This window comes from Eumetopias jubatus, unplaced genomic scaffold (assembly GCF_037043125.1).
Source record: "Eumetopias jubatus isolate StellerSeaLion01/CBP00866 unplaced genomic scaffold, mEumJub1_p1.0 scaffold_11, whole genome shotgun sequence".
Lineage (NCBI taxonomy): Eukaryota > Metazoa > Chordata > Mammalia > Carnivora > Otariidae > Eumetopias > Eumetopias jubatus.
This window is the reverse complement of record NW_028274817.1, coordinates 95,912,428-95,935,746: the sequence shown is the minus strand read 5'-3', so window position 1 is coordinate 95,935,746 and position 23,319 is coordinate 95,912,428. Positions and strand designations below refer to the sequence as shown.

At 36.8% G+C, this 23,319-nt stretch overlaps 1 protein-coding gene across 3 annotated transcripts in view; it reads left to right on the top strand.

The window, feature by feature from the left end:
• Window positions 1-23,319, top strand: part of CFAP47 (cilia and flagella associated protein 47) — a 519,587-nt gene that overhangs the window by 140,192 nt on the left and 356,076 nt on the right. For all 3 annotated transcript variants that reach the window (XM_088028500.1, XM_088028501.1, XM_088028499.1), the window contains exons 25-26: window positions 981-1,176; window positions 8,989-9,198. In XM_088028500.1, coding sequence (XP_087884626.1) covers window positions 981-1,176; window positions 8,989-9,198 — 406 coding nt within the window. The remainder of the gene's footprint in view (window positions 1-980; window positions 1,177-8,988; window positions 9,199-23,319) is intronic.

Sequence of the window (23,319 nt, the reverse complement as noted above, 5' to 3'; positions counted from 1 at the left end):
CTTCCCTCTCCAGCCACCTCTCATTTTCCAAGGATCCTAGACTATATGAACAAGTAAAAGACTGCACCAAGTGAAGGCACCCAGCACAGAGAAATCTAGTGGGTATGATCAGTTCAATGATACCTTGTTTTTGTGTATGGTTCACAGTGTGTCACTTCTGAACATATGTCATCCAGAACACTCATCATGTGCTCTGGTGATACTCTTGGTGACCCTGATCTGTGCCAGGTCATTCTGGTGTCTAGTTTTTGAATTGAAAGATATTACCTTGAGTTCATACTCACCAGATCATATTTTTCTCTCTATGAGACACTGTGTTTGGGCATTTGGGTCTAAAAAGGGCATTGGCGGCTTGCTGAGATGGAACCTGTTGTCTGGGACTAGCCTGCAGCCTGAGATGCTGAGCCCTTTTCTCCAACACAGACTGCCTTACCTCATAGTGAGTTGCCACATGGGAATTTCCTGTCTTTTCCTACCAGGTGAAATTGGCCAGTCAACCCTGGCAGCTTTCCATAAACTTAAAAATCTGGGAGGAACAACATTCCTTTCTTCTCGGCACACCCATTTCACAGTACTAGTCCCCTGAGATCCTTATGGCAACTATCTGACCTCATCTTCATATTGCATATACCAAAGGGATGGGCAGCTCCTGTTAAGGCACAGAAAAGAATCAAAAAAAGAAGTCCTGTTGCACTGTTTCCTCCATGTACGGGTATTTTCCAATAATAACGAAAATTTGCTTTAAGGAGATCTGCCCTATTTCTAGGCATAGGGCACTTTAGCATATTTTTGATTCAGTGACACTTCATTAACATGTTTTAAGTTCCTTGGCAGGATAATTCCAGTTTCTGGGTAACCTGTTCTCCATTGAGCTGTAACTTCGTAGTACATTTTAATATTTAGTAAAGTTTAAACTATGTAAATGTTTTTTGTGTATGTGAACAAATCTAAGATACTTTTAAAAAATTGTTTTTCATTAGATCATCCTAGAAAATACACAGCTGATATTCCCATTCGTCTAAATGATAATCCAGTTTGCTATCGAACGTTATGTTTGGTTGGAGAGGTGAAATCACCCATGTTATTGTTTGACCCTCCATTCATATTTTTTACTCCTGTTCCTCTGGATGTAACAACTGGGATGGATATCAACATTTTACCTCAAAACTATTACAGGTAAATGCTTAATGTGAATTTACCACATTTTCATTTAAAGCCCACTTAATTACCTCCCAGTTAGTCATTTGATTTTCTTGTAAAAAAATTTGATATGTCTCTCTTAATGGTACAAGAAGCAAGCTTTCTATTTCTATGTGACAAATTACCACAGACTTAGTGCCTTAAAACATAAATTTGTTATCTCGTAGTTTCTTTGGGTCAGAAATCCAGGTTTGTTTAGCTGCATCCACTGTTTATGTTCTCAGTAGGCAGAAATCAAGGTACAGACTATAGCAGCTGTCTCATCTGAGGCTCAGTCCTCCTGCAAGCTTTCTGGTAGTTGGCAGGATTAATCCGTTTGGTTGGAGAACTAAGGTATCATTTTCTCGCTGGCTGTTGGCTGGGATCACTCTCAGCTCTTAGAGGCCATCCTCACATCCTGGCCAAATCCTCCTCCCATCATGGTACTTTACTCATTGAAAGCCAGAAGCAGACCATCCTTTGACTTCTCAGTCTCTGACCTCCAAACCTTTTTAAGATCTTACCTGATAAAGTCTAATCCACCCATGATAATCTTCCTTTTGGTTTACTGGAGTTTATTTAACTAGGGATGTCAATTACATATGGAAAGTCCCTTTACCATGGCTGTATAACACAGCTGATTCACCAAAGTGATATCATATTTACAGATTCTGCCACCCAAGGGGTGGGAATTAGAGTTTGTATGTACACTAAGGCTCTTGGGGACCATCTCAGAATTCTGCCTATCACATGCACATAGTATAGCAGAATGCAGTCCGTTTTCATTTTTTAAAAAAATTTAGCAGCAGCCGAAACCCTAATCGTATATTGCCCTAGGTACATTATGTACCCTTGTGTTACAAAACAAGTAGATTATGTGTGTGTTTAATTAATTAGTTAATTAATTAATTGCTGGCTTCTGAGAAATGTGGGAGGTCTCCAAAGGGCTCAGATCAAACCAGACCAAACCAGTACATACTTATAAGCTGAAACCAGAGTAGGAGTGGTGAGCTGTAATAATCTGCCAAATGCAGGCTTGTTCTTAAAACTTGAGACAAATTCTTCAAGGTAGGAAAACAATCTCAAATTCCTGGATTAATCCAGGGACACTGGAAGAGGCTAAAATAGTTCACGTGAGTAAATCCCTCTACCTTTCAGCATAAGCAAGCAAATCTTCTCTAGATCAGTGGTTCTTAAACGTCAGTGTATATCAGCATTGCCTGAGACACTTTTTAAAACAGAGATTGTTGCTTCCCATCCCCAGAATTCATGATTCAGGAAGCCTGGCATGGTATGTAATAATTTGTATTTCTAGTAAGTTTCCCATTGATACTTAGGCTGCTGATGCATGGACCATGCTTTGTGAACCTCTGTTCTAAATGAAGCCATCCTCAGTTTTGGCTGATACTTCAGTTTCCACAATTGCTATCAACCAGACATGAGTGTAATATCAAGTATTGCAAAACTCACAAGAAGGGAAGATGCCATCATTTAGAGTCAGCACAAAAAACCATCTTGAAATTTAGACTCTTAAGTCAGTCAGATATTGGAATTATCAGACACAGAGTATAAATAATTTTTTAAAACAAGATAGCATTATAAAAATTAATAATTAACATGGAATTATACAGTATAGAGTTGAAAATGAACCAAATATAACTTTTAGGAATTTTAAAACAAAGTGTGTAGGGTAAATTTTTAAGGGCATCCACAAACCTAAGATTGTATATAACTACACAGACGGTATAGAAATCAACAGAATCTCAGTTAATTTTGTAAGAGAGAAAAAGAGATGCATACTTTAAAAAGCAAGAAAAAACTGAAACAAAAATGATGGCAAAAACTCTAAGTAGTTGAGTAATACAATCAAATGTAAATAAGTTAATCTGACTAGTTAAAAGACAGAGAATGTTAGAGTAAATAAAAAAAAAAAAATCCAACTGTTAAAAGAAGTATATGTGAGACATAAGGAAAAGAAAGATCGAAGTAAAGCAGGGTTTCTCAACTTCAGAACTGTTGACATTTTTGGAAGATACTTCTTTTTTTTCACCGGTGGCTATTTTGTACATAGTAGGATGTTTAGCAGCCTCCCTGGTCTCTAGCCAGTAGCATCCTCCCCCAGTTATGATGGAAAAATAAAAGTCTCCACACATTGCTGCATGTCCCCTGGAATGCAGAGCCACGCCCAGTTGAGAACCACCAAACTAAAATCTTAGGAAGAGTTATAGCAGAATAACCATAAGAAAGCTGGATAGCAGTATTAATTTTACATGTGATAACCTTATTTAAGAGGTAAGATGTATTTTTAATATTAAAAATACATTAAATAATTATAAAAGATGTAGCTCACTGAAAACTATCAGAATTCTAAAATTGTAGGCACAACTAAAATAGTCTTAAAATATATAAACCCCAAATTAAAATAATAGGGGGAAATTGACTAGTCCTTCATCACTGTAGGATATTTCAACACATACCTCAATTATCGATGAGTCCAAAAGACAAAAACACTTGTATAGATAAAGAAAATTTGAAAAGGTTATTTTAAAGGCTTCATTCATTTAATACTAATATTATTAAAAATACTAAAAGTAGTATTAGGGGCCCCTGGGTAGCTCAGTCATTAAGCGTCTGCCTTCGGCTCAGGTCATGATCCCAGGGTCCTGGAATCGAGCCCCGCATTGGGCTCCCTGCTCAGCGGGGAGCCTGCTTCTCCCTCTCCCACTCCCCCCTGCTTGTGTTCCCTCTCTTACTGTCTCTCTCTCTGTCAAATAAATGAGTAAAATCTTTAAAAAAATAAAAGTAATATTAAAAATAGTACTATAAAATACTGCACCCTGCAGTTATAGAATACACAGTTTTCTCTATCATATAGGAGATATTTACAAAGACTGAAAGTGTATCATTCTATAGTTCAAATTTAACAGTTTTTTTTAAAAAGATTTATTTATTTATTTTGGAGAGAGAGAGAGAGAGAGAGAGAGCATGAGTGGGGAGTGGGGAGGGGCAGAAGGATAGAGGGAATCCCAAGCAGACTCCCCATTGAGCGCAGAGCCTAACTCAGGGCTCAGTCTCAATCCTGAGATCAGGACCTGAGCCAAAACCGAGAGTTGGATGCTTAAGCAACTGTATCACCCAGGCACCCCTCAAATTTAACAAATTTTGAAGAGTTGACATCATATATACTATGTTTTCTGATAATAATTATAATTTTAAAATCATTAAAGAAAATATTAACAGATCTGCCATACATTTGGAACTGCTTTAAAAACCTTGCTTTTTTTTAAAAATTTTAGAGAGAGAGAGAGCACACACGTGAGTGGGGGGAGGGTCAGAGGGAGAGGGAGAATCTCAAGCAGGCTCTGCATTGAGTGTAGAGCCTGACAAGGGGCTTGATCTCATGACTCTGAGATCATGACATGAGCCAAAATCAGGAGTCAGACACTCAACTGACTGAGCCATCCAAGTGCCCCTAAAAAAACCTTCTATAGAGAGTCAAAGAAGATACCATACTGAATTCTGCAAATAATAATTAAAATACCATGTATCAAAACATGAAAACAACATTCACTGATATAAAAGCAGTGTTTGAGTATTAAATTTGAAGACTTAACTTGAAACACATACTGTCACTTCTGTTGCTTTCTTTAGACAAGTAAGCCTGCATCTGTGTTGAGTTAACTGCATCTGTTATATTAAATTCCAGTGGTTAAGCATTAAACAAATAAATATACTTATGGAATGTAGCAAAAATGGTATTTAGATGGAAATGTGTAGTCTTAAATGCTGATAGTAGATGAAAAATGGTTAGAAGTTTCAAGTATTCAACCTAATAAATAAGAATAAGAATAATGGATTAAACCTAAGGAATATAGAATGTAGATAAAATGAAAAAGTAGAAATAAAAGCAATAGAAAGCAAATATATAGAAGATAGGCTCACTGAACCCAAAAGTTGGTTCTTTGAAAAACTAATACAATGGATACTGATACAGTGATATTGACAAGGAACAAAAAGAGAGAAGATACAACTAAATAGTATTAAGAATAATGGGGCATATTATATATCCAGTGGAGAAAAATGAGATAATCAAAATACTATGAGGAAATTTATTCCAACACATTTGAAAAATGAAATGGGAAGTTTGTAGAAAAAAATATAATTCACTAAAACCATACTGGGAATGCATAGAAAGTTGAAAGTCTTTGAATCAATATTTAAAATCTTCATACAAGGAAAATATCATCTTCTGATGTTTTTATAGGCAAGTTTTACTAAACTTGCAAGAAACTGATATCTCAAACCTTGTAGAAATTCTAGACGAGAGAAAAAGAGACGATGTGCTCTAATTTGTTTTATGAAGTCAGAAAGTTTTATTATAAAATTAGATAGAGTATGAGAAAGATAAATTATAGGCCGATCTCTCTTATGACTATAGATGCAGTAATCCTTAATGAATTAAATTATGTATACATATTAATATAATGTATATTACATATATAATACAAATATATTAGTAAACCATGACCAAGTTGGGTGTATCCCAGTATTGCAAGATTTGCCTAATGTTAGAAAATCTAAAATACCTTTGTATTTCATCTCCACATTTACAAATTAAAGAGAATAATGATATGATCATTTCCATAGATGCAGAAGAAAAGCATTTGGTAAAATTCCAAAACCACTCATGATAAAACTCTTAATAACAGGAATAAAAGAGATATCCCTTAAATTGTTAACATTTTCTATCATGTATCTAAAAGAGACATTATCATGGATACTGGAACATAAATTAATTCCCTTTAAATAAAAAAGAAAAGGCAAGGATGCCTGTTATCACTGTCTCTCTAGCACATTTTCCTGAAAAATGTAGTCCATGAATGAAGTTAAGAGAAATAAAATATGTAAGGATAGGAAAATAAGCACTGTCATTATCTATAGATTAGATGATTTTCCATATAGGAAATTAAAGGAATCTACAGGTAAAATTTTAAAGCTATGAAGATCATTTATCAAAATAGACACATATAAGTTCACTATTTAAAATACATAGCAGTGGGGTGCCTGGATGGCATAGCTGGTTAAGCCTCCGTCTTGATCTCAGCTCAGGTCTTGATCTCAGGGTCGTGAGATCAAACCCCATGTTGGGCTCTGCACTCAGCATGGAGTCAGCTTGGGACTCTCTCTCCCTCTCCCTCTGCCCCTCTCCCCAAGCCCCTGCTCCCCCTGTCCCCATCGCTCTCAAATAAATAAATCTTTGAAAAAAAGAAAAAGAAAAAGATAGCCAAGCCATTCCTAAAGAAGAATAAGATAAGAAGGGCTTGCCTTACCAAATATCAAGACTAAACCAATATGGTAGTGGTGTAGCAATAAATAAACATGATCAAAGGAATAGAATAAAGAGACTTACAGAAAGCCCATATATGAATGGGTAGTGAATATTTGACAAAAATGGTATTGTTGATCGTTGGAGAAAACAGGTTACTAGCCAATAAATGGTGCTGGAACAATTGATTGTGTGGAATATTTCAAACTGGATTCCTGTCTCACATAATACACAAAGATCCATTACAAATGGATTAAAGTCTTAAATGTGAAAGGAAAAAATTTAAAAAATATTTTAGGAAACAATTTTAACATCTTTGGGTAGAGAAGAATTTCTTAAGACTTAAAATCATGCTAACAAAAAAATAAATGACTGATAAAAATTAGTTAGAAAAACAATCAAATCACTCAACAGAAATGTTGACAAGAAACTCTGATAGGTACTTCACAGAAGAGGATTCACAAGTGGGTAATGAACATCTGAAAGCATATAATTGACCTTTTTGTAAAGTTGGAAGTGAAAATTAGAGACTACAATAAGGTAAGCATTTTGGTTGTCATAGGTAGGCAAACGTTAGGAAGTCAGGTTCTAGTTACAATGTCAATGAGTTAGGACCACACTGGATAATAATATGCAAAGTGTAATATTTGCATATTTCAGGGCCCAGTAATTCCACTTCACAGTACATGCAAGAAAAACTCTTGCATGTGTGTACTATAAGTTATGTTTGAAATTATTTCATAGTAACCTTATTCAGAACAGCAAAACCTGGGAACTGCATAAATGTCCTGTGGCAAGTAAAAGTCAAGCAAGACTATGTATATGTATATCCTTTGTGTAAAACAAAAAAAAGGAAAGCCAAACTAATTTTTATTTAGAAATATACACCTGTCAGTAAAGAAGTAGATATAAAGATTGGCTTGTTGACATGTTAAAATTATACAAAATTTAAGGATTGGTACACCAGTGTGAATTGCCTGTAAGCATTATTTTCACCAACTTCTAGATCTTGTAGCTACCTCAGAGCTTCTCTAGTTCATTCTTTTATTTTACAGTTAAGCATTCTGAGATCCAGCGAAAAAAGTTCCAAGTGTGATGTGATGGTTGAAAATAAATGGATATTATTCAAGTTGTGGAGCCAAGAGCAACTTGTAGTATCTAACGTTTGGCCTGCAAAATATGATGAGTGCTTACTTACACTTTAGAGCTTGCTCTGAATGCCATTTGGTGACAAGAGTATAGTTGCTCAGCATTAACTGGCCAACTTTGGGATTCCCAGTATTTTCAAGACCCTGTCTCATAAGCAGACACTAATCCTGTTGCTTAAACAGAAAATAGAAGTGGCTTGAATTATATTGTGCTAAAAAGTATTTTTTTATCAAGAAACATTGTCTAATATATGGATTAATATTTTACTCTTTCAACTTCTGAATGAATGTATAAAGGTATCAGTTTAAAAATCATCTCACGTCAAAAGTTGAATCTTGAAAAAATGTGGTATAATGAAAGGAACATGTAACAGTGACTGTAGACATGATATAATCCAGTCTCCTCATTGTACACACAATAAGATCAACAGCATTAATGACTTATCCAATGACACTTAGCTACTTAACAACAGAATTGGATTTAAGCCTGATTTATAAATTACATTTTTAATTTTTTTATGCAATGAACCATATCAGTTTAAGTAACTGAAGTTGAGATCTTTCTTTACTTTTTTTAGTTAGTTAGCAGAATGATCTTCATTGTAATTAACATACTAGGGAAATATGATTCCCATTTGATAACACTTCTTATTTGTTATAGGAGCCTACATATATAATAAAATTTTAAAAGTAATATGGCTAAATATTAACTGACCACTAAAAGTTATCAAGTGTTAGAGTTATAAGTGAATACTACATATTTTATTATTAGAAATAATGAACATTTTAGATTGGTTAAATAAATTATAGGTATATAATGAAATATGTGAACATTAAGTGGAATTTTCTAGTAGTAATGATTAGAAACTATTCATGACATATTTATATAAGTGCTTAATAGTATCTACACTAAAAATTTTTTGTGTGTATATGCATCTATTAGTATTATATTTAGTCTACATGCATTAAAGCTTTAGCTAGCAAATTGGTAAGTTTTGGTAAATTTTTATAAGGATACATTCAAGGACAACACTATATCATGGCTATCGATAAAAACACATTGTATTTAGTCAGGTGTTTTAACCCTCTTTTTTAATTCATAGAGGACAGAAGGAACTTTGGATCATCTTATGTGGTCAAATTAATATATTATCCATCTTACTTATATTGTGGCCAGAAAATAAGAGATGATGCAAAAATGTCTTTAATAATTGGGCATATTATTGCAAATATTTCTTGTTTAGTTTTTCTAATGATTCAAAAACCAGAAGAAGACACATTTAAATCCAATTATTTGCATGTATTATGAGCTTTTTTTTTTTTAATTTTAAACAGAGACTCAACGTTAAATGTCCAGATTCCCCCGGCAAGACTTTTTGATGGGGACGAGGTTCATCCTCTTTCTGTGACGTTTCCAAAAGGCAGAGTCATCACAGGCTCTCCCAGTGGAATGAATGCGGAGCTCACCTGCCACCTCAGCTTCAGATCATCTAAACCTGTGTCCTTTCTCACCGATATTCTTTTCTGTGATAACAGAGATAACTGGTAAGATATTCTTTTGTATCTGACAGCAAAGAATAATAAGTTTATGTTTTACACTATTGTAAAATGTTAAAAGGAGAGACATGTAAAATAATGACTTTGGACATAAAGTTGTACAATAAGTTTCCAAATGTAGCATTGCTCCCATGGGAAACAGCTTGACAGCTGTTACCAGCACATACTGCAGCTAGAAAATGAGAAATATCAGCATAACGAGTTTCCAAACAGTACGATTTTGTTACATGTTGCCTTAACAGACTCAGGGAAATTCAAATACACCTTGGTAAAAACATGTTTCTGGATTTCTTACCTTGTAGGATCAGAAATTCCACTTTTCCGTCGCACCCTGAGATGATTTGATTCCCAAAGTTAGAAGAGGCTAATGGGTAGAGCAAAAAAGTTTGTTAAAAATGTTTATAGTGAGTCGGGGCGCCTGGGTGGCTCAGTTGGTTAAGCATCTGCCTTCAGCTCAGGTCATGATCTCAGGGTCCTGGGATCGAGCCCCGCATCGGGCTCCCTGCTCAGCGGGAAGCCTGCTTCTCCCTCTCCCACTCCCCCTGCTTGTGTTCCCTCTCTCACTGTCTCTCTCTACATCGAATAAATAAATAAAATCTTTAAAAAAAAATGTTTATAGTGAGAAGTAGCATTAGAAGGAATTGTACACTAAAGATGAGTGTCAGTGTATGTACTCAGTGTGATCATTTATTGATTTGTAGTGGGGTTATTACTGTTTGGTATATTCATAGTCAAAGGATTGATTTCTGTGTTAGGAATTAGAAAGGAGAGAGACAGATGCTATTGGAATGTTGTGTCCAGAGCAGAGTGTGGCTGTATCTAGTTCTCCTGAACTCCACCTTCCATGTCTCTTGCATATGTAGGTGGATAAAATCATCTAAGTTATACCACTCAGACTCCTCTGTTTTTCTCTTTTGATGCTAACAGTCTGTCTTTTGTTGATATTTAAAAACAAATTTTTAATGGTTTTGCTTTAGGCTCCCATCAAGCACTGAACACAGTCCTGGGAGACAGTTGTCTTTTTGTGCATTACTGACCTTGTTCATGAACAAATAGATATGGTGGTCTCCCCCCCCCCGCTCCCCCCCTTCCCCGCCCAGAGCAGTACTGCTCATGACTGGAAATCAGAATCACCTGATAAGTTTTGTTTTGTTTTGTTTTTTAAAGATTTTATTTGTTTGAGAGAGAGTGAGCAAGAGAGAGAGAAGGAGCAGGGGGAGCTGCCGAGGGAGAGGGAAAAGCCAACTCCCTGCTGAGCAGTGAGCCCAACGTGAGGCTCAATCTTGGGACTCCTGGATCATGACCTGAGCTGAAGGTAGACACTTAACTGACTGAGCCATCCAGGCACCCCTCACCTGGGAAGTTTTCAAAACTATGCATGCCTCAGTCCAACCTATAGACTATGATATAATTTGTCTGGAGGGTCAGTTATGCACTGCAAATTTAGAAAGCTCCCCAGGTGATTCTAATGGGAAGTCAAAATTGAGAACCCTCACGCTAGAACCCCGGTTCTCAAGTTTGACCCTACATAGGACTCACCTTGGGGGCTTGTTAAAACAGATTCCGAGCCCCACCTCCAGAGTTCCTGATTTAGTTAAGTCTTGGGTGGGGCGTGCACATTTGCATGTCTAACAGGTTCCCATTTGAGGCTGAGGTTGCTAGTCCAGACAGACACTGAGCTGGTGTGAAAGGCAGAACTTCAGATCTCATTCTGGATCTAAGGAACCAACACCTGTAGTTTTAAAGTATCCCCAGGTGATTCATGTGCAGTAAAGTTCATGAAGCAGTGGACCTAAAAAGACTGAATAAGGAAAAATGCTATCAAGAGAGATTAAAGAGTGGAACACTTAAATATTTGGCAAGAAATAACATTAACACTAGAAAATGGTATTGCTGTGAGAATCTTTAAATACCCATCTTTCTTTAAGAGTAGGTTTGCTTTATTTGCTAATACATTATCTAACTTAGTCTGTTTAAGAGATCTACATGGTGAAGTATAATTCTGAATTTATAGCAGAGGAAATTGAAGTACTACTATTTCTCTTTGTGACCCTCACCCAGCTATCTTGTGAAAGAACCTAGATTTGAGATCAAATCTCATTATCTCTATCACACAACTTTGCTTCCCTTTAACTTTTCAAATCCTAGGATTTTATTGTTAAAACCGGGTCAGATTACTAAGAACATTGAATAAAATTATTTCTAAGTTTTGATATGTCATGTGGTATATAATCCATTACTTGAATAGGAAGATTTTGAGTTTTAAGGCAAGTTGAACTACATGTTATATTCTGAATGAGAGGCTGATTTAGAAATGTACAGGAAGAATAGTACCAAACAGGTTGTTTGGTACATGAGGCTAAACTAAAATCAGGGCTGCTGATTAGCTGGCACACAGTGGTAAATCTTTGCCAGTGAAATATTTTCCAAAGAAACATTTCTTTGCTGGTTGGTAACCAGCCACTGTCCTAGGTCCTCACACCGGTGCCTGATCTGCCCTCAAGCACTCCTTTTGAACCTTGGACCTACTCAAGACTTAGTAACTTTTTTTTTTAAAGATTTTATTTATTTATTTTAGAAAGAGAGAGAGAGCAGGAGCAGGGGAATGGACAGAGGGAGGAGAAGCAGAACCCCCGCTGAGTAGGGAGCCTGAAGGGGCTCAATCCCAGGACCCTGAGATCATGACCTGAGCGGAAGACAGAGAAGACAGACACTTAACTGACAGAGCCTTCATAATTAAAGGGCTAAAGCCAGTCATAGCCAGAGTTCAAAGGATTCTGTACTATTTTTCTTTTGGGTCAGTCTCACATTATCGATAGTGACTATTGGCTAGGAATACTGGAAGCACCCACCTGCCCCTGTGCTAGTTGTGGCGAGTCCCCACAGACATTTCCCCTTTCAGAGCCAGTGTTGTAGCTGGACCGAGACCCTTGTGATTGTTACTATGATTACAAGATGTGCCCCAGCAACAACCATCAAGGAATATCGAAAAAATAAAGTTTATTACCCACATGTTTTTAAGGGTATAAGGCACGCTCGGGGCCACACAGTGAGGTTGCCAGTAGAAAGAAAGTGTGCAAGCCTGGGGTTGAGGGTAGGGCACCTAGGGTTTCAGGGGTTCACTCTTTATTAGTGAATTTAAAATATAAGAGCAGAAATTAAAGTGAGGGAAGGGGGAGAAAGCAAGCAGTTAGATGGTCAGTTACCTAGGTCAACCAGAGATCCCTAAAAAGGGGAACTTCCCAGGTGGGGTGGCCTGGCTATTTAGCTGTGTAGCGGGCAGTATGTTTATATCAGACACATGTCTTTGAAGTGATTGCCTCTGCAGTCAGAAGCCTAATGTCAGGCACTTAACATTACAATCAGAAAAACTAATTGTCAGGGTGCTTACACTACATATTGATATACACCTCCCTTTTAGATTGTAGAATTCATTGATATTCAAGGATAAATATTTTAATATCACCCTTTTACCATGTGAAACATGATTTTTGTATCCAAAAAACACAGTTAATAACAGTTCCAATGACATCAGGAGAAGTGGTCCCATACTTTTGAGTTTGGCTGGTATTTAGAAGCTTCAGTGTCAGCAGCAAAGCTGCCCCTGAAGTGTCTGCTCTGTGAATTTCTTGGCACAGAAATTTCTGGGTTGTGCCTGATTTAGTTGCTCACTCTAAAGCAATACAAATTTGTAGTTCTCCTAATCATGAGCAAGATGTGGTTTTGCAAAATTCTTGATCTTTTCTGAAAAATAACTAGTCACAGTCTTGTTTTGCAAGTTGCTGCTTTTAAGGTACTGGGTTCTATATGTCTTCTGACGTTAAAACAAAATAAGGAGTTGGCATATGTAGGTAAATTAATGCATTGATAGGAAGCTTAAATGATAAATTGTAATTTCTACCTTCTTCATTGATATGTGTTAGTTATTCCATTCTAAATTTAGAGATAAAGCCCGTAGTCTTAATTACAAATACACTGAACATTTCGCTGGTGAGGAAATATATTTTAAAATGTGCAGATCTTTTGTTTAAAACTGAGGGGCGCCTGGGTGTCTCGGTCATTGGGTGTCTGCCTTTGGCTTGGGTCATGATCCCAGGGTCCTGGGATCGAGCCCTGCATCGGGCTCCCTGTTCAGTGGGAGGCCTGCTTCTCCCTCTCCCACTCCCCTTGCTTGTGTTCCCTCTCTCGCTGTCTCTCTCTCTGTCAAATAAATAGATGAAATCTTAAAAAAAAAAAACTGAGAATGTACAGCTCTTAATTATATCTCTTTCCACATATAGTCGCATTTTATTAACCTTGTTATGGATTCAAAAACATTTTTGAGGCATAGTAAAACTTGTTATGTTACTTTTATTAAAATAATAAGGCATTGACAATCACGTAAATTGAAATTGTATTATTTTTTAAAGCATTCAGTACAATAAAAAGGAAATGAGAATAATGAAAAGTGATTCTAATTATTGTTTTACTCAGTGCATGATTTGGTATTTGTATAGTGTGTACCTGGCAACTTTGGTTCTGTTTCTAGTATTCCTTAGCGTGCCTCTTCCAGACACCTTATGTTTTTTTAAATTTTTTTATTGTTATGTTAATCACCATATATTACATAATTTGTTTTGGTGTACTGTTCCATGATTCATTTTTGTTCATAACACCCAGTGCTCCATGCAGAACGTGCCCTCCTCAATACCCATCACCAGGCTAACCCATCCCCCCACCCTCCTCCCCTCCAGAAACCTCAGTTTGTTTTTCAGAGTCCATCATCTCTCCTGGTTTGTCTCCCCCTCTGACTTACTCCCCTTCATTCTTCCTCTCCTGCTATCTTGTTCTTTTTCTTTTTTCTTAACATATGTTGCGTTATTTATTTCAGAAGTACACAGGCACCTTATGTTGTTGAAGGGGTGGGAACTTGCATCACATAAAGGAGATTAATAGAGAATGAATCAGACCCAGAGTCAAACATATAGAGCATTAATGCATTCAGGTTGGTAATGTGACCTTAATAACTCTAGTGTAAATTAGTATCTGCTTTGTATGTGACTTTCTGGGATATTTAGATATTTAAAATAAGCCTGTATATATATATTTAAATGGACTTTTAAATATTTAAAGTAAGTATATAAAGTGAGTCAAGAACATTTACGGGACACTACCAGATAGGTAGAAGCAATTTTGGGGGTATTCAAAACTCCCCGTATGTATTAAGAAGACCAGTTATTTAGGACGTGTTCATCTTTCAGAGTCTCCATTCTTAGCACAAACCTGCTGACTGTTAACAGTGAGCCATCTAGAATTTTAGCATCATGGCTGCTGACATGTAGGCAGTGGGAAATCTCAAGAATATTTCAATAACCATCTAATAGATCATAACTGAAGACAGTGTTGGGATACTGCCCTGAAACATTATCTGTCATGTTTTGGGGGGCTGGGTTATACATAACACTGTGTATTTGTCCACCTTTCTTGGTGTTGTGTGTATAGATAGAATATGCAGTTAGGAGGGAGTAGAATTCATAAGGGGCCATGCTTTGTTCTGATATAATCATCTGTTCCTTATTCCTTGACCTAGACCTGTGGAAGGCTGTTTGTAATGGCACCTTCATTCTATGAAGAACATTATTTTCATGGTAGATCTGTTAAGCCAGAGCACTGGATTGTAGCACAGTCTCAATTATAAAGTAGAATGTTTATTTGTCTTTAACCAAAACATAGGATACCAATGTATTATAATAAACTCTCAACAGAAAAATTTCATAATTATGATTTGTCCATCATTCACTTATAGCAAAATGGTAATGCTTAAAATTTGTATAGAAATTTCAAAAACCCAGAAACTTCCAATATAATATTTGCCATTATTTAATGGCAATATTTAAATCATAGTGCTTTTAACACAGGTTGCAGAAAGAAAAGTTAACCACAGTCCTTTTTCCTTCTCTTTACCCCCATTCTCTTTGGTGCCAGTGATGGTTGGAGAGTCTCTGCCCTGCTTAGAGACTTTTCATTTTAGAGGAAATTCTAATGTCTTGCCCTTTGTCTCTCCCTTGCTGGTTATGAGCCCCTGCCTGATTGCTGGTCTTCACAAAGCTCCTAGAAGTTGGATCCCCATGCAGTTGGTTGCCACCTTGGGACCTATTGGTAGGGTCCTCCCCATCCCTCTTTCCTCAGACCCTTTCTGGCACCTCAGCCCTTCACCTATTTATAAATATGAATTGATTAATCAAGAAAATACCATAACAGGATTATAATATTTGATTGCTGTTATAATATTTGATTGCCTTATGCATAGAAAACCAGGCATGTAAATAACAAAAAGGAATGCATGCTTATTATAACAATTCAAACAATGCAAAAGTTGAAAACACTACTAATAGCTTCTCCACCTTTAATCCCACATACATGATCACATACTGTAAAATGCAGTATCTTTTCATTAAGTACCTTTGGTTATACAAATACATGCAACCCTACATATGTATGTATGGACAAATATGTGTACATTGATACAGACATAGATAAAGGTGGTTTTTAGATAATATTATGCCTAATTAGTCTGTGGTTTTTTTTCTGCATATGTCACACAACAGAATGAAGTGGTAAGGTAGTCTGGGGCTTGTGGGCTAGCTCCAACATCTTTAATGTGCAGCTTCTGAAATCTGCTGCTGTTACCTCTAGACTAATGGAATAGAATGCAAGGAGTGCAGGCCAAAAATTTTGAGGGGATGAACTAGAACATGTACCCATCACCTTTGCCAATATGTCACTGGCTCAAGCTTGTCCTGGGGGCTTGCCTAGGTGAAAGTGTGTGTCCCTGCATGGCTGTGTGTCCTGTCAACCCTTGGGAGGGGGATTCTGTTTCTGTAAACAAGAGGACAGATTCTGGGCAACAGCAGACTCCAACCCAAGTAGGAAAGGTCTTTCTCCTTCACAGTACTTCTGGTCTTTTATTAAATTTTACATCCTATAAATCCTTCTTGGTGTTCTAATTGCATTTCATACAGTCGAAACTTTTAGGCAACTGCAGATTTGGCCTTCTCCACTGGAAGCTGTGCAAGACCCAAAAGGCCCTGACACTGGTGCCCAGTTTCCGCCAGCAGGCTTGGTGGTAGTTGTTTCAGTGGGAACAGTGTGGAAGAAGGTGACATGACTCCGCACGCTAGCCCCAGCTTTCAGAAATTTTCCTTTTGGTGCTCAGATATGTTTATCCTTTTGTGTTTGTATTGAATCCTTCGATTTGTTTTTATTTTATTCTATTTTTTTAATTTTTTTTAAAGATTTATTTATTTGAGAGAGAGAGAGAGAGAGCTGGGGACGGGGGAGGAAAAGGGAGAGAGAGAGAGAGAGAGAGAAAATCTTCAGCAGACTCCCAGCTGAGCTCGGAGCCTGTTGCAGGGTCGATGCCAGGACCCTGACAACATGACTTGAGCCGAAATCAAGAGTCAGCCGCTTAACCTACTGAGCCACCCAGGTGTCCCCTTGGATTTGTTTTTAAACATATCCTGATTTCTATGTTTGTCCATTCTGTATTTTATTTTATTTTATTTTTTTAAAGATTTTATTTATTTATTTGACAGAGAGAGAGAGAGAGAGAGAGAGGGAGCACAAGCAGGGGGAGCTGCAGAGGGAGAAGGAGAAGCAGACTGCCTGCTGAGCAGGGAGCCCGATGCGGGGTTCGATCCCAGGACCCTGGGATCATGACCTGAGCCGAAGGCAACTGCTTAACTGACTGAGCCACACAGGCGCCCCTGTCCATTCTGTATTTTAGATTCCTCCAAACAAGTATATTGGTATTGTTGACCTATTATTAATAAGATGAGGTTTGTTCACATATTTCATGGTATGGCATATTGGGGTTTTCTCTGTTGACTACTAAAGGTTGCTTCCTGCTCAGTGCTGATTATAATCTTGATTTGGAGATAATGTGGGGAGATGTTTGTGCTAACATTCCCAGTTTCTAAATGCCAGCATCGATTCCACATTTGCCAAGAAACTTCCAATCACTTCTAAATTTGTACTTAGTGCAAATGGTATTTTCATGGTGAGAATTTTCAACTACCACAGCAGTATCAGTTTGAGGGCATTTGGTTTACAAGTTGCTTTTTTGATTAATTGTTTAGAAAGGTTTTTTTTCTTCTGGAAACAACATAGATAAAACTATGTGAAATGAATTTACATATCTTAACAAATCATTGTAAACACTTTTATCTACCGCTCTCGTCCAGAAATAGAACATCACTGATGCCCCCAGAGATCTCTTGTGTATTTCTTTCCCATTGCAACCTGGTTTAATTTCTGTGGCCATTAGTTCTCTATAATTATTTCTCTCTCTAGTTTTGAGCATTTCACATTAGATAGGTGATACTCAAACTTATGCTTTATGTTTACAGAAGGTATTACTAGAAATCAAAATTCATTTACTTTCCTCAAGTTAAAAAAAGGCAGAACGTGGTACAACTAATTGAATTTTTTTCTTTATAAATTTGCATTCAACTTAAAACTATATAACTAGCATTTCTTATTTTAATATGTTGATTAAAGGTATTGAACTATCTTAATATTCTTAATTTTATGTAATTTTACTATTTTAATTTTTTTTGACCTCTACCTATGGCCTGAACACTTTCAGTATTATAACCAAATAGCAACTGGTATAATAAAGTGCCTTAATAATAGTGTTTCAGAATTTTATCAGGCTGCTTAAAGTTAATCATTTAAATGCTTGGATTTTATGTAAAGATGAATATCATTATAATGAATCTTAGAGGATGCAGTCATGCCCTTACTTTCAAAATGAAAGTATTGTCCACTTGCATTCAGTTGGTTCCCACTTGTTGAAACTCTAACTTTAAATACCATACCATTGGCCATCAGGTATTCAAATGATACTTATTGCAAAAGATGAGTGCTATGTGACATATACAGTGAATTCATACTAATGGATAAGAGCTGGGCATTGGGAAAATTGACTAAGAAGGCAATTTCACATTTACAGTCAGTAGAATTCTAACATGTGCCTCAAGACTCTGTTCTACAAAGAGCTTCACGGATCTAGGGAAGATATGAAGCTCTTGACTGGTCACTCAGCCTCTCCTTACTTAGGCAGAGTGGCTTAAATTGACCAACATGTTGTAAAACATGTGAAATGAATTTACATATCTTAAAACCAAGAGTTTTGGGTTAGCAGTTTATACACCTTGCTGTACTAGATGATAATCTCACCTGGTAGATTTTTCTGATTTAGAAATCAAAATAAAAACGGGTTGATTAGTATGGAATACATGGAACTGCACCTCCTCGTGCCCCTTCAAGGTAGGATTTGCTGTTCAACCATGTGGAATGAAGCCAGCCGTCTACTTCCATTTGTCAGCTCCTATACAAACTGTCCCAGCTTCACTTGGCCTAAGGTTACACGCCACCAGTCAAGCAGCCTACATTCCCTGACTGATTCAGGCAAGCTTAGGGGGCCAGACATTTTAGCCCGATGCCAGAATCTCTGAAGGGCAATCCAAAGCTCCCTGCCCAGTTGATCAAGGCCTTATTAGGCCGATATGGCTGTTCTGCATCATCCTCTTCTCTACACCTTGCAGTCCATCTTCTTGCTCTTATTCTCCAGTCTACTTCCTCCCTCTTTCTTACATAGGTATTGATTCTAATAAACTTCTTAAACCCTAGACTATCCTCTTCCAATAAACCCAAACTATGATAATTTGAGGTTAAATATTATACTTGTGGTATCCCTGATGAGGGCTATGCAGTAGTCTTTTCTTTTAGCTCAAATGGATCTTGAATGAGGATGTCAGTCACTCCATCCATCCATCCGTCCGTACATCCATCCACCCATGTATGTAGTTACAACTTCCACGTATCTTTTATGTGCTGTATACTGGTCTTTGCCTGTATGGAGCTAGATGAAAGAGAGAAGATATCTATGTGTTGGGTGACTGAAAATACAGAGCAGAAATGGAGAGACCAATAAATAAGCTCTCCCAGACTGATGCTGTGAAGAGGTAGAGAACTACAGTGCTGGTAGTAAAGGGAGAATGGGAAAGAGTGATTTTGATTCAATTGATATAAGGACATGGTGACCGATGGCAATGCCTGACATCAACAAACCCTTGAAATGAAAGAAAATTTAAAAGCAGCATATATGAATGTGAATTAGATGCTAATTAAATAAATTTTTGTAGCTTGCTGTAGTTTGTTTTGTGTAACTGAATATTTCTTAACTTTTTCTTTTTAAAGATTTTATTTATTTAATTGACAGAGAGAGAGACAGAGAGAGAGGTAACACAAGCAGGGGGAGTGGGAGAGGGAGAAGCAGGCTTCCTGCTGAGCAGGGAGCCCGATGCGGGGCTCGATCCCAGGACCCCGGGATCATGACCTGAGCCGAAGGCTGTCGCTTAACCAACTGAGCCACCCAGGTGCCCCAATATTTCTTTACTTTTTAAAAAACATTTTATTTATTTGAGAGAGAAAGAGAGAGAGCGCGAGTTGGGGGGAGGGACAGAGATAGAGGGAGAAGCAGACTCCCCACTGAACGGTGAGCCCAACATGGGGCTCTATCCCAGGACCCAGAGAGGGGTCAGAAGGCAGACTTTTAACCAACTGAACCACCCAGGCGCCTCTTCTTTACTTTTGTTAACAAAATATCCTGTATGCTACTAATCTCCCAAATATAGTCTTTGTAGTCATTAGTAAAACTCTCAAAGTTATCAGTCAACTTACTGAAGTGGCCATGCAAATTTATTATGTTTTATACTCTTTTGGTTTATTTATTTTATACTTTCTTTGATGCCTTCTTTTTCCCTAATCTCATGCTCTATTGTTCTCTTGACAACTGTTTACCTCAGGGTTACTGTATTTTAAGGGTTTTCTTTTCTAATTTACAAATCCAGCAGCAAATGTTTGCCCTATGATCTTAACAGCATATTCCCTGTAACAGTGAGAATCAGTCTCCTGGTGCATTTTGTAGCCAGCACATGGGTGTTTGTAGATAATGGAATCTGATCTCTTCCATGATAAAATGAAAAAGGTAGCTCAGGATTCTACTATAGGGTCTGATGATACCTGTCTTTCATACACTCCAAATGATCTTTATCTCAGTCTTGCATAAACTAATGGGATACTAGTGTGGCCTGTTTTAGAGTATATTCAAGCTGAAGAGCAATGGTTTTATGTTTCAAGTACTGCATTTACTAGACTCTTTACATGAGATACATTTTATTCTGGTATTTCTTTGAGAAAACATATTACCAAGTTACTCTAAATTCAGTAACACTTTAAAGTAAAATTTATTTTTATTAACTATTACGGCACATACTGAAATCTCTAAGTTCATTTTTTAAAACCTGTGTTAGGCAAATTACTTTTCAGCAAATACATACCCTATGCTGCTTTCGTAAGAGTCTGTGGACCACAAGTTGGAACCATTTTCATAGATTATGGAAACCTGTTGGTAGATTTACTGTTCTACACCTGTTAATGATTTTGAAGAGGTAACTTCGCATGAATTTCATTTATCCCTTTTTGGAAAGGAATAAAACAACACACAATTCAAATAAACTTTCTCTTTTCCTATCACTGGACTTAATGCAATGGGAATATTCTGAAAGATATCATCTAACTTTGGGATATTAATGAGGTAAGAGTATTTTATGCTGTGCAGATGTCCCTCGAGTTATGATGAGGCTATGCCCCAATAAACCCACAATAAATTGAAAATATCGTAAATTAAAAATGCATTTAATACACCTAACCTGCCAAACATCCTAGCTCAGCCTAGCCTACCTTAAACGTGCTTAGAACACTTACATTAGCCTAGATTTAGGCAACGTCATCTAACACAAAGCCTGTTTTGTTATTAAGTATTGAATATCTCATGTAATTTATTGAATGCTGTACTAAAAGTGGAAAATATAATGGTTCTAAGTATATTGTCCTGCAGGTCACTAGCCTGAGAAAGATCGAAATTCAAAATTTGACGTATGGTTTCTGCTGAATGCATATTGCTTTCGCATCATCCCCAAAATCTAAAAATCATAAGTTAGACCATCTAAGTCAGGGACCAGCTGTACTTCATACCTGGTAACTCCTGGTTAATTTGCTTTTCCCTTCCCTTCAGAACCACTTTCTTTTGCTGGGAGTCCCCAGCTGACCTCATCCTCTGCAACCATATTCTCTGTGAAAGTGTTGCCAGACCATCACCTGGTTTCCCAAGCCCTGTGGTCCATTTCATCGTATCCTAGTTGCTTTCTAATAAGTGTTCCCTTGCTTAGGTCTTAATCTTTAACCTTTAAGATACTCATTTCTGATCGAGTATGCAAATGTTCTGGATTGCGTTGCTCTAACCCAATAACAATACATATTTTATTGTGGGATTTTAGGCCTTTGGCCAGACAGTTAGGGAAATGATTTTTCACAAGGTATTCTATTAGAGGAAGTTCCATCATGGCACAGAGTTGATGGCCTCCAACTCTCAACTCTGATCTTAGTCTGTGTTACTATAAAAACAAAAACAAAAACGAAAGCTCTTCCTTAGAACTGATTGATTCTAGATGTTTCAAATCATGAATTCTTATTTTTTGTTAGGTTCATTAGAAATGCATATGTATCCTGAAATCTTCTAAGAGATAAAATGAAACTAGCTTGTAAAAACTACCTAGTTTTGTGTTTTAGCTAGGTCATGGTTGTCTTCTAACGTAAAGTGCACTACAGCATTCTAGAAATAATATAATGAGGGGTGCCTGGGTGGCTCAGTCAGTTAAGCATCAGACTCTTGATTTCAGCTCAGATTGTGATCTCAGGGTTGTGGGATTGAGCCCCGCGATGGGCTCGGCGCTCAAATTCTTTCCCTCTGCCCTCAAATTCTTTCCCTCTGCCCGTCCTCCTCACTGCCCATCCCCCCGCCCCCCACTTATGTGCGCCCCCACCTCAAATAATCTTTAAAAAAAAAGAAAGAATTTAATGAAAGTAAGCTTTTTGTTTTGTGTGAGTTCATGTTATCATGGAGAGAGTTTTACTGTTTGGTTCCATCAAGTTGTAAATCCTGACCTGTATATTGTATCTAATAGCTAGAGCTTTGGCTCTAAGTTTTTTGGAATTAACCATTAAGTATATAATGATGCAAGCAGCAGAACAGCTAATGATTCACCCAACTCAGAAGTAATTTTTGAACTCAACTTTATTCCGCATTATTGTATTAATCACATTATAGAGCATGCCACCATATTTAGCAGTTCTACTTTTCTGGGGGTGAAGGTAGTGCCCTTTCTGTGTTAAAGTAATCTGTATTTCTTTCTGATTAAAGTATAAGTTTTTCCTGAATATTTTTAGAATATAATAAGTTTATATACCTTCATGAAAACAAATACACTTTGTTTATACATTAATGGTATACATATCTATGCATAGACACAAATGGTAAATTTTGGTGGCAAATTTTACTTTTTGTCTCAATTCTTTCCTGGAAACCCATCAACTGTGTTAACCACTTATATATTTTCCCATAAGAACACCAAATTAAGTGTAAAATGTTTTGAAAGAGTATATTAATCAAAGTTAATGATTTAAAATTGTGAGAATAGACCTAAAGAGAGATTTTAAGATTTCAAAAATGGTTTAAATCAATTATGGGATTATTTCCAGATTTTTGGGCAGACCAAAAATGAGATGATTCTTCTAAAAAGAATTGATATATATTTAAAATATTGCTAAATGGACATATATTTCTAGACCTGAGGGTTATCGATGGATCTCTCATGTATCTAAAGAATTCTCTGCCTTTACCTTACTTTGCTGTGATAAAAATCAGTGGAATGCAGTCACATGTGAAACACAGTTCTGTGGATTTATGCACATTAAAATAAAACCGAAAATCTTTTTAAGATCACTAAATTGGTTAATAGCATATATTTCCTAGAATTATTAATGTTCATAAATAACAGCACCTTGATGGGCTGCAATGTGGATTATTGCAATGTTCAGAAGAGCAGCTATAATTTTATTTCTTTCCCCTTCACTCAAAGAAGGATATTGAAAGAAAGCTAAATAAGTGAGAATCACATTATCATCAAGAATCTTTTCATTCTGTTTTGACCTATTAAAAATGAA